Genomic DNA, 12945 nt, shown 5'->3' on the forward strand with positions numbered 1-12945 from the left:
TGCTGATGAGCCTCAGATTATTTGATTTTAAATCCTCTGACTGCAGGTCTAACACATGAAATGACATTTGAAGGTGTATTTGCATAAACATTTTTAGAGGACCTTATTTAAATTGAAAACACTATCACAACGACCAGTCTTCATACACATACAAATCTTAAATTGTTATATTAAGAAGCTTTCAAAACAAAACAAACAAACAAAAAACCACCAGATATTTACGGAGTGAAATGGAGTGATGGAGAAAGTTTTGAACATTTTGCAGCAAAACACAATATCCAGACGCTGTAGTTCACTGGGGGAATTTCCTCCATCTAGTGGCAAAAACTTGTAATTATATCATGAGAAAAAGTCAAACAGTGGGCGTGTAGCTTGTGACGTCACCCAGGTGAACCGAAACTGAAGCTCAAAGCCGTTTCATGACCAAAACCAGATCCTTTCAGCAGGACACAGTCTCCAGTTTGAAGCTTCTCTCTCTTTCTTCGAGGGATTAAAACCACTGCAGGTGAACACTAAGAGAAAAGGAACAAGAGGAAAAATAGGGGAATCAGGAGGAAAAGAGAAATAGAAATTGGTAAGTAGTGCTACAGATGAGACTACTTCCTGTTTCTATCAGTAACTATTGTTTGTTTTGTCATTTACTAACTGCTCAAAGTGCACTGGGTTTGTCACAGTTCAAGTGGATTTTATGTGTTTACTCACACAGAGAAAGTTATATTTTACTCTAACAGCACGAGACAGAGCTTTAGTTCTGGATAATTTTCATGAATAATGTGTAAAGTTATCTGTGGTCTAAATCCACTCTCATGGTGTCTCCTGTGTTAGTCATGGCTTCCTCCAGCAGTTTCCTGTGTGAAGATCAGCTCCAGTGCTCCATCTGTCTGGATGTGTTCACTGATCCAGTCTCTATTCCATGTGGACACAACTTCTGTATGATCTGTCTCAAAGAGTTCTGGGACAGCAGTTCACACTGCCAGTGTCCAGTGTGTAAGGAGGAATTCCCTAAAAGACCTGAGTTATGTGTGAATACGTTCATCTCTGGACTTGCTGCTCCGTTTAGGAAGTCAGTTCAGGTGAAATCCAGCAGCGCTGCAGATCCGCTTCCCTCCAAGACTAAAAAGGTTCTGTGTGACTCCTGCACTGAGGAGAAGCTGGAGGCTGTAAAGTCCTGTCTGCACTGTGGAGTTTCTTTCTGTTACACTCATCTGATGCCTCATAAAACTACAGCTAAACTCATGAAGCACAAACTGATGGAGCCTGTGGAGAACCTGGAGGACTACATCTGCCAGAAACATGAGAGACCCCTGGAGCTGTTCTGTAGAGACGACCAGACGTGTGTGTGTCAGTTCTGTACTGAGGGAGACCACAAAACTCACAACACTGTTCCTATAGAGGAGGAGAGTGGAGAGAAGAAGGTGAGAGACTGAAAATTAATGATGCATATTTATCACCTTTATTTTTAATAAGTTTATACATTATATATATTTTTCTCAGACTGAGTTGGGGAAGACACGAGCAGAAGTTCAGCAGATGATCCAGGAGTGACTGAAGAAGATTGAGGACATCAAACACTCTGTAGAATGCAATAAAGTGAGTCTATTAACTAACCTACACAATAACGTCTTTATAAAAACACATTAGGAGAATCCTGATATAATCATATGAAATAAAATCATTTAGCTCGATGTGTCTCCTGTTAGAAAAACACAGAGAAGGAGAAAGCAGACGGTGTGGAGATCTTCAGTGCTCTGATGCGCTGCATTGAGAGAAGCCAGGCTGAGCTGCTTCAGGTGATGGAGGAGAAGCAGAAAGCAGCAGAGAAGCAGGCTGAAGAGTTGATTAAAGAGCTGGAGCAGGAAATCACTGAGCTAAAGAGGAGAAACACTGAGCTGGAGCAGATCTCACACACTGAGGATCACCTCCACCTCCTACAGGTCAGAGTCCCTCTGTTTCTCAATAGCAATGCAGCACATGACAGGACAGCAGTCCCCATGCTGAGGGATTTCTCCTCTCTCCTGTTGTACTGTAGATTTACCCGTCACTGTGCAGCCCTCCACACACCCAGGACTGGACTGACGTCACAATTAACTCTCATCTGAGTCTGGAGCCTCTGAGGAGAGCTCTGTCTCAGCTTCAGGAAACTCTCAGTGAGGAAATGGAGAAGCTTGATTGGACTGGTAAGTGTTTAATGATCTCTAAGAATATGTTGATTCAGAAATGTATACATATCAAATTTCTTTTTTTTTTTGTTCTTATATCAAAATTTGATGAAAGATTTGAAAATTTGAAAAAGATTTGCAGCTGCGCTACTGTCAGAGCTGCTGTTCTAGATAAGTAATCAATACCAATCAGAACTCAACAGCACTGTGGTGTAATCTGTAATAAAATATTTAGATCAATATGATGTTTGTGTTTTAGTTTTATTGTTACAGTACTTTGTTATAGCTCATAATTTTAAACTCTCCAATTATCCAATATTATTTTCCCAACAGAACTGAAGAGAATTCAGCAATATGCAGGTTTGTGAGCTCTTATTGATCACATGACTAAATCTATATTTCTTCACTGTTACACACTGTGCAATGATAAAACTGATGTACGCTGTGTTTCTGTCTCTCAGTGGATGTGACTCTGGATCCTGATACAGCTCATCCTGAACTCATCCTGTCTGATGATGGGAAACAAGTTACATGTGGAGACACAGAACAGGATCTCCCTGATAACCCAGAGAGGTTTAATTATTGTGTCTGTATACTGGGAAAGGAGGGATTCTCCTCAGGGAGATTTTTCTATGAGGTGCAGGTCAGAGGGAAGACTGAGTGGGATTTAGGAGTGGCCCGAGAGTCCATTAACAGGAAAGGGAAGATTACACTCAGTCCTGAAGATGGATACTGGTGTGTGTTTCTGAGGAATGAGACTGAATATGAGGCTCTCGACTTTCCCTCTGTCTCTCTCTCCTTGAAACAGGCTCCTCAGAAGGTGGGGGTGTTTGTGGATTATGAGGAGGGGCTGATCTCCTTCTATGATGTTGATATAAAATCTCATATCTACTCTTTCACTGGTCAGAATTTCACTGAGAAACTTTATCCGTACTTCAGCCCAAGTCCCAGTGATGAAGGTGAAAATTCAACACCACTGATCATCTGTCCTGTTAGTCAAATCTAATATCCATCCATCCATCCATCCTCAACCACTTATCTGTTATCGGGTGCTGGGGGCAGCAGTTCCAGCAGTGGACCCCAAACTTCCCTTTCCCAGGCCACATTAACCAGCTCTGACTGGGGGATCCCGAGGCGTTCCCAGGCCAGTGTGGAGATATAATCTCTCCACCTAGTCCTGGGTCTTCCCCGAGGTCTCCTCCCAGCTGGACGTGCTTGGAACACCTCCCTAGGTAGGCGCACAGCGGGCATCCTTACCAGGTGGCCAAACCACCTCAACTGGCTCCTTTCAATGCAAAGGAGAAGTGGCTCTACTCTGAGTTCCTCTCAGATAGACAAGCTTCTCACCCTATGTCTAAGGGAGAATCCAGCCACCCTCCTGGTCTAATATAAATTTCTAAAACTGATTTTTATTTCTTTATCAAAATGAAAACAGTGCTTTTATTATCTGGCATTTGTTTTAAGTTAAAAATAAATGATGTTTACATTTTATTTATTTGTAAAATGTAAATGTTTTACTGTTGCTCTTATTGTGATGATCCTCCGTGCTAAAGTGGTCTAATCCTGTCAGGATCCATCATCACTCCTGTAACTGATCTTTAAATCACATTTACTCAAATACATTCTATATGTTTTTTAAAGAAAATGCAATGAAAATTCGTCTCAGATTTAATAATGCAAGCTATTTTTTCTTGGCAATATCTAGAGAAATAAGTAGTATACTTTATTTTCTGTAATTTTCAACGTTCTGAAGGTTGTTTCTATATCAAGTGTATATTATGAATAAAGCGCTAAGAAATACAGTATAGATATATTTGTGGCGACAGGCTGGCGGTATATATATATATATATATATATATATATATATATATATATATATATATATATATATATATTAAATATATATATTGTTTATTTATCTGGTTTGTTTTTTATTTCAGCCTGTGCAGTTAGCTTCCACATCCGTACACACAAAATAAATGCAAAATGTAAAATTATGTAAAATTTAAAACTTATTGACATTCTGTACCTCCTTTAATCCTTTAATGAAATAAATATTTAATTCCTCAGATCTTGGAAAACTGTAGTCTGTAAATTCTTTCCTTTTATTGGCTCTCTACTTTTACACCTGCATGAATGAGGGTGTGTTTCATGTAAATTAGATTAGCTATGAGGGAAAATTAGAGTAGTGTGTGCAAAGAATATGTAAATAAGGGACTAGTGCGCGGAGCTTGTCTCCACACTATGATCTGTCACTCTCGCTCCCCGCAGTGCCATGACTGACCACCAGAGGTCGCGCTCTCCTGAGTCTTCATTCATTTCCTCTAATCATTTTCCTTACCACACAGTGAGAGTTTTAAAGTTATAATACTAATAATTATCTGGTGCGGATGCGGCAGAAGATGAATTATTTCTTTATTTGTAAAGTAACATCTTTCTTTAGGCTAGTTTTGTTGCTGTGATACGCACCATTATGTCATAGTATTATTTTTTTCTTGAAAAATTCAGACTTTATTCTAGTAATATAATATATTATGACTTTTTCCCCTCAAAACGGGTAATGGTGGACCTGACCCCAAAAGCCTGGGAAATAAACTTCATTTTGGTCTCTAAACCTGATATTCTCTGTTATTAGAGCAATATGATATTCAATATGATATTAACATTTTCCCCGGGTCAGACACTTTGTTTATTCAGTCAAAATATTGGGAAGAATTTATACATTTATTAATTTATGTTTAAGATATAGTGAACCTGTAGTACATTTTGTGAACAATATTAAACCTCTGTTCATAGGTATTTGTAATTTATTTACTTTTATACAGACAAAAATCGAATCAAGTCAGTATTGTAAATTGATTTGAATCGTGACCGGAGCGTATCGTTACACCCCCAGTAACTAATGATAAGTATGACTAGCGTACTCAATCACCAGCAGAAGAGCTGAAAGAGCACTTTCCATCACTAGCTAAGTTAACAGATGGTTATCTAACTTATCTACCTAATCTATCCACCGTGTCCCTCAACACATACTGACGTCATTAACCAGAGTAGTTTACTTAAAAATGTACACAGCCAACATTAACAGTGTATTTTTGTTCACATTTCTCACATCTTCATCATTTTTATTGTCGAGAAATAAAGTACACATTGTCTTGGTAAAGATTATTTTTATTTTCTATTTTAAAAAATACAAAATGTTAAAAATATAATGGTGATATTTAAAAGGCACAAGAGTATTTGCTCCGAGTTTTCTCATTATATTACATGTACTTCACACATCATTGCAACCAGGTTAACTAACGCAGTGAAGAAAATGATATATAACCCTTATTATATATTGTGCACATAGTCTTCATCGATACTGGTGCATTTGTTTGAAGGTTTTAACTGAACAAAACATTCCAACCACACATCTCCTCACACAACTTCAATTAAAGTTCACACAGCTGAAAAGAAAAGTCAAACCAAATATAAAAATACACACCTTGAGTCTGCTCTCAATAACGCACACCAAAATGTTCATCAGTAATGTTACATGAAACGTTTTGAGGTTGTAATGTGCAGGTCACGATGTTGGGATGAAAGTCACTCCAATAGCAGACACATTTATTTCACACGTGTTTTTGCATTAGCAACATGTAGGCTTTATTAGAGACTAAACACATGTTCACTTTCACCTCATGAGGAGGTTTGCAGGCTTCAGCTAAACAAATCCAGTCAGAAAGACGAGTGCGTGTAAGATGCTGAGCTACAAACAGCATGATGTTAAAGCGACAGATCAGTATTATTTACAATACACAAAATGACTCCAAAGGAATGATGAAATGATTTCTACATTAAACGGATCCTCTTTTTATAGATGAACTTTGCTCACTCCTCTATGACTGCGTTCTGGATTCTGTATGCATCAGTGTGAGCTGTTAAAGAAAAGAAAAAGGTCATTTGTTTCATTACAATTTTACTCCAGGTGTTTATGACAGAAAAGCAACCGAACTGCATTTAAGTGCCAGTGCCTCAGACGTGTTATAAAATCAACATCATTCATTCAGTCGTCTTCAGTCACTTCAAAATGTTTTTTTTTTTTTTTTATGGTAATAGTGAGTCACATGATTTCTACTTTTCTTTAAGTGAAAATATTTTTCTGGCAGTAATTAAAGTTAGTTTGTTCATTAAGTGAAATGTACTGAAAGAGTTCTTACCTCGAGCTCTGTAACATTTGACCAGCAGAATGATGGTCACCAGCAGATACGGAGAGGCCGTCACTACACTACTGATCAGCATGAGCACTGAGAATGGAGCTTCTACACCTGATGGATCTGACGCTGAATAAAATAATCATTATAATAACACTTTATTCATGATGAACTGTTTGTATGTTTTACTCAAACTGCAGTAGAAATAAATCCATGTTCACTCGTGCACAAATACCATACTGTACATGTACTTACATAAACTAAGCACTATAGATTACATTATGTAAAGATACTGAGTTCAACACATTCAGTCACAGTTTTATTTATCATATTTACATCCTTCCATCCTTCCATCCATCTTCTATACCACTTTATTGTTTTCAGGGTCACAGGGAACCTGGAGCCTATACCAGGGAGCATCAGCCACAAGGTGGGGCACAATCACATACACACACCCATTCATACACTATGGACACTTTAGACACACCAATCAACCTACCATGCATGTCTTTGGACTAGGGGAGGAAACCGGAGTACCCGGAGGAGACCCCTGCAGCAGTAGGAGAACATGCAAACTCTGCACACCAAGGGCCACGGTGGGAATAGAACCCCCAACCCTGGATGTGTAAGGCGAACGTGCTAACCACTAAGACACCCTGCGCCCCCATATTGTACATGTACTTACATACTAAGCACTATAGATTACTGTCATGTCACAGCAAACCAGTGACTACATTTCCCATCCTGCACAGAGGCCTACAAACATGGCCGCCATGGACTATAATTCCCACACCTTCTCCGGAACACTATGCAGACACACCTGGTCCCAACCAAACTCACAATCACACCAAACTATATAAGAGACTTTGTGAACACTCAGATTATGTGAAGTAAACGTTCAGCTACCTAGTCTCTGTCATTATCCAAGCCTTCTTTTCATGTTTTGCCTTGCTGAGTTTTGACCTTTGTTCATGCCTCGTTTTTGATTCTTGCCTTGCCTCGTTCATGCCTGTATGTTGATCACCTGACTCCTTGCCTGTTATTTAGACTCACGATTTGGATTTATCTGCCTGCCTCTCTTCTATAAAGCTCTTAACTGCGATTGGATCCGTCCTAAACCTTCTTTACGTGGATTTCGTGACAGGTTACTTCACCTACATGGATGCAGCAGGAAGATAGAGGAGATGACAGCCAAAGAATACTAAGCAAACCATCCCTGCTGTGAATTCAATCCAGTTTCCACAGTGGAGGAGAACTGATCTCCCGGAGCTGTTTGATGGTTTGTCAGGTGATCCTGAATTTTTTCTGGGGGACTGCCAGAAATATTTTCTAGCCTAATGGACCCCAAGCCCGACGAGAAGCAATGTCTAGGGTTCCTGTTGTCCCGGTTGCCAGCACGCCAGTAGGCACAGCGTTTAGCAGCCATGGGATCCTGGGGACTGGAGAGTGTCAATCTGGCAGCCCAGAATACTGGGCGATCTTTGAGGGTCTTGTGGGGGAGCCATATCTCAGAGATGAACCAGATGTGCCGTTTACTACATATTATCAGCAGATCAGCGTGGCGACCTCAGAGCTCCAGCTTGAGACCCACGAGGAGGTATCAACTGCTGATCTCCAATCAAAGGTCAACGTGGCGCCCTCAGAGCTCCAGCTTGAGACCCACGAGGAGGTCTCACCTGCTGAGCTCCAGCCAGAGGTCAACATGGCATCCTCAACCCCAAAGTTTCAGCCTGAGACCCATGAGGCTGTCTCAGCTCCAGAGCTCCAGCATAAAGTCAAGATCCTTCAAGAGGCCAAGTTGCTGTTCGAGGGCGAAGCGGTGACCTTTCAAAACAAGTTCCTTTCAAGGGTCGAAGAGGTGACCTTTCAAGCCAAGTTCCTGTCAAGGGTCGAAGAGGCGACCTTTCAAGCCATGTTCCTGTCAAGGGTCAAAGAGACTACATATCATGCCAAGTTCCTGTCAGAGGTCGAAGAGGCAACCTCTCAAGCCAAGTTCCTGTCCAAAGTTGAAGCGGCGACCTTTCAAGCAAAGGTTCCTGTCCGAGGTTGAAGAGGTGACCTCTCAAGCCCAGTTCCTGTCCGAGGTTGAAGAGGTGACCTCTCAAGCCCAGTTCCTGTCTGAGGTTGAAGAGGCGACCTCTCAAGCCCAGTTCCTGTCAAGGGTTGAAGATTTTGCTAAGTAAACGTTCAGCTGCCTAGTCTCTGTTGTTATCCAAGTCTTGTTTTCGTGTTTTGCCTTGCTGAGTTTTGACCTTGGTTTACGCCTCGGTTTTGATTCTTGCCTTGCCTCGTTTATGCCTGTATTTTGATCACCTGACACGTTGCCTGTTATTTTGACCACGCTATTGTTTCACAATTTGGATTTATCTGCCTGCCTCTTTTCTATAAAGCTCTTATGTGCGATTGCATCCTTCCTAAACCTTCTTTCCATGGATTTCGTGATAAGTTGTATTTAAATGAATACTGAAATGATTTCTCACATCTGACTGAGACCCAGCTTTTCGGTGACTCTCCTCTCTCTGGGTGTTTACAGTGGTAGAAACCTTCATCTGACTTTGAGACAGTTCGGATGATCATCTCTCCTGTAGTCTGTGTCTGGAGAACTGATCCATCTTTATAGAAATCAGCTCGGAGGTTTGAGGAATTTGTATAGCGATATAAACAGCGTAGAGTCAGAGGATGTCCCTCAGTCACAGGATGGACAGGACTCTCCAGGATCACACCACCATCTAGAACACAGAAAATCACATGTACAGCAAAAAGGATTACAGCATGAATATTTCTTTATCCAGACACTTATCCAGACAAGTTATCCCTAGTATAAGGTGTGTAATTCTATAATAAAAATAATTTATCTGTAATATAATATAAAGCCATTACTGACTGAAAGTTACAGAGACTGCAGTTATTTGAACAAACTCTGATCAACACTACTTGATTTTAGTGTGAAACTCATTAGTGTTATTGTGTTTGTGGTGTTGAATTGGATGGAAACTCTTCAGGAGTGTAAAACTAGAGTTGTGTAGAGTCACATTACAGCCTCATTCAGTGTTTTACCTGCTCTACCGTAGCTGATTCAGCTCATGAGAGAAACTCCACTGTGCCGTTCTGTTGCTGTCTTCAGGTAATATTAAAATGACAAAACATTCAGAACTTTCAAAACATTACTGAGATAAACCAGTTCAGTGTGTCTTGTTGAACAGTTCTCCCAGTTGGAAACTCAGAGTTCTGAATATTCTGTAATGAAACATTTCCCTTTTCCTTTAACAATAAACACACTACATGAAGACTCACCATGCACTGTGATGTTGACAGGATTACTGATTTCTCCAGATTCAGACTCACACCAGTGAACTCTAGTGTAGGATGTGGAGAGGAAGCTGATTTTACATGTAGATCCTGTAACTGATCCCCACTGTGAACAATCTAACACTCTCCCACTGTCTGTGTATTGTCTCACTCTCCATCCAGTAGAGTTACTCTGGTCCTCACAGCTCAGTGAGAGAAAGTCATCAGTAAAGTGTTGAGTTCTGTTGGGATTGATGATCAGAGAGACTGGAGGAGATTCACCTTAAACACAGAACATTATAATTCACATGTGTTATTATGATTGTGTTTTCATGACATAACTTACACTGAACACATTTACACCTTGTTTAATTAAACAGTGCTATTTGAAGGAGAATAATCCTCTACCAGTGCTTAGGGCTAGTCAACTATTTCATTTACATACACACTATATTCAACACTCCAACATTACACTATTGTTATTATTTTCCTCACCAGTGATCCATAGTGGCTGTTTGTTGCTGTCATATGTGCGATAAACTCGTTCTCCTCCATCTGCACTGCACATATAAACTCCTGTGTGTTTAAGAGCAGCAGGACTGATAGTGTAGGAGTCTCCATAGACAATATCACCACAATGGTCTCTTTTTATTCTGTAGGGATAAATTGTGTACCAGCTGAATGTCCAGTCTGTAGAGGAGTTTGTAACCTCACAGTTTAGAGTCACTGAGTCTCCTTCAGTCAGCCAGCTCTGTGGAGATACACTCAGTACTACCTGTGGGTCCTCTGTTACACAGGAAATACACAATTATAAATCTGTACATTTACTTTATACACAATAACAATCTTATGAATGTGTAATGCAGATCAACTGGTTAATAAATACAGTATGGATACAAAACTAAGTCATTAGATGAGTGTAACTACAGGTCTGAATTGAACTATTTTTACATCACATTTACACCTAAATAAAATTTTCTTACAAAAATGCAGTCTTCATTTATCAATATGACTCATCAGATCTCACATCCACAATCCACAAAATGGATTTAGAATTAATGTTTAATATGTAAAATATATTAAGGCGACAAGTGAATTGAAACATTGGGGGGAAGAAGAGCTAATCTCTGTTATTTCACTAAAGTGTGAAATAGAACAATAAACGTGGGGTCATACAAAAAAATGCTTTAAATCTTCCTACTTTGTATGCACAGGAAGGAGTCAGATTCTGCCAGGGAGTAGAAATTTGGTACAACACCGAAAACAATTAAAGTACAGCTCCTGGTGACTGGCTTGGAGATTTAAACATGATGCTTTTTAAAATAAATTGGAAAGTTTGATATTGCAGATTTTAATCTTGAATTTATTGCATTACATATTATTATTGCATCATCCTAAATGTTTATCACACATCACATTTTTCTCCACATTGTGCTTCAATACTTACCACAATTACACTGTAAGTGTAAAACTATAAAATCCAGATGTTACTGACACAGACTCACCTACAGTCAGAGTAACAGCATCACTGATCTCTGAGCTCTGAGAGTCATTGCTCTGTCCTCTACAGGTGAAGTCACCACTGTAATAGTCACTAACAATCCTGATACTGATCTTCTGCATTCTGCTGTCTGTATAGAACATGTCTATATCTGAAACGCGGAATCTGTCAAAGTCGAGTGTGTCATTATTCCAATACCAGCTGTATGTCCACTTAGTGTCTCCTCCTCCCTGTATGTCACAATTCAGAAAAACAATCTCTCCTCTGTACACATGTGTATCAGGCTCTATGGACACCACAGCTTTAGGACTCCCTGTAAAAACATTCCAGTGTTAACAAATTATATATAAAGTAAACCCCAAGTGTACAGAGGTGAACAGATTCATTTAACACATATTGTTGCTCAGTCTTTTCTAATTGTATCACACTATTCATCACAAGTAAAAGTAATTTAAAAACAAACAAACAAAAAAAAAAACAAACAGAAAATAAAGAGTGTGTGAATGCACCAAGAGCACAAAGTGAAACTAAACATGCATGGTACAGTACAAACACAACCTTCTCAGCTCCAATTAAACATGTACACAGAATATAGAGAAAATATAAATATATAAATCACCTTGAGCATGTGGCACTGGTATAAGTGAAATTAGCACTAAAAAGAGAACAGAAACAGAACATGATGAAAACATGGAAAAGATTCAGTGTGTGATTGACAACAGCACATTTAACACACACATCTAAAAACATTAAATTATAGGATAAATCTAACCATCTGAAAGAAATACAATATGTTGAGCTTTTTCAATAATAAGTAAAGTATAAAACTAAATTACAACAATGAGCTCAATCCTGTTCTGTGTGTGTTTCAGTAAATAAACAAATATGTTTGATATGTTTAATATGTTAATATGACCAATGGACTCTCAAACTTTTACTGCACGTCCTACCCACAAAACCCTCCACCCAGGTCTTTAACATGCTAGAATGTTAATTGTAAATATATATATATATATATATATATATAATCTAAGGCTTAACTTAGAGGGTGCACCCTAGGGTATTATATATGTACGGTGCATGTTTAATTTCACTTACTTTAAATTGTGCATAAATCATTCTATATTTACCTTATCAGTTGTGCTGTCACTGTTATTTTTTCAATCTACTACCTCCTACGTCCCCATGTATTATTCTGATATCTGGTCTACACATCATCTATATACTACATTTTTAATATATGCTACAATTTTGGTGAGCCAGCCAGGAGGTGGTGCTATTGAACTAATAACAGTTAATCTTGAACATGCATACCAATGTGCAAGCTATTACACCATTAAGAACATGGAAATAATTGAAGAGCAGGGAATGAAAATTCCAACCTCACTGATAATCAGTGGATTAACTAGAACAGAGGTAGATGAAGGACTAATTGATGTTTTGAAAAAAACTATGGTTCTATTGCTAGACAAATTATTCTTAGTAAACCCGGTTCACCGTTTCACCAAGATGAAATATTCGAGTTTCAAAGTGGATCAGCCCTAAAATCTCTTGAGCCCCAATTACCTTACATTCATCAATTGTCAAGTGATCCTAATGTAAGTTATCATGTAAAATCACTGTCGAGCATCTACTTAAAGTAGGTAGGACGCAGCGCCACCCAGAGTTACATTGAAGGAAGTTGCAAAACTTAGAGATAAAGACTGAAGTAGTGTTCCAGTAGATGCTCACTCAGATGAGTGAGGCTATCATTCCTACTGAGTCCAAAGATGATGCTGGTTTACCTGAGGTGCTGTCGGAG

The 12945-nt window shown here is 39.1% G+C and overlaps 1 protein-coding gene and 1 pseudogene across 1 annotated transcript in view; one reads left to right on the forward strand and one right to left on the reverse strand.

The window, feature by feature from the left end:
- Positions 1 to 399: 399 nt before the first annotated feature.
- LOC108266108 (nuclear factor 7, ovary-like) lies at positions 400 to 3987 on the forward strand (annotated as a pseudogene).
- A 1346-nt stretch (positions 3988 to 5333) lies between these two features.
- LOC108266115 (uncharacterized) overlaps positions 5334 to 12945 on the reverse strand; it is a 47068-nt gene continuing 39456 nt past the window's right edge. The window contains exons 5-9 of the mRNA XM_053681862.1: positions 10139 to 10429; positions 9650 to 9925; positions 8836 to 9084; positions 6362 to 6484; positions 5334 to 6079 (exon numbers count right to left, since the gene is read on the reverse strand). Coding sequence (XP_053537837.1) covers positions 6033 to 6079; positions 6362 to 6484; positions 8836 to 9084; positions 9650 to 9925; positions 10139 to 10429 — 986 coding nt within the window. The 3' untranslated portion in view covers positions 5334 to 6032. The remainder of the gene's footprint in view (positions 6080 to 6361; positions 6485 to 8835; positions 9085 to 9649; positions 9926 to 10138; positions 10430 to 12945) is intronic.

This window comes from Ictalurus punctatus, chromosome 7 (assembly GCF_001660625.3).
Source record: "Ictalurus punctatus breed USDA103 chromosome 7, Coco_2.0, whole genome shotgun sequence".
Lineage (NCBI taxonomy): Eukaryota > Metazoa > Chordata > Actinopteri > Siluriformes > Ictaluridae > Ictalurus > Ictalurus punctatus.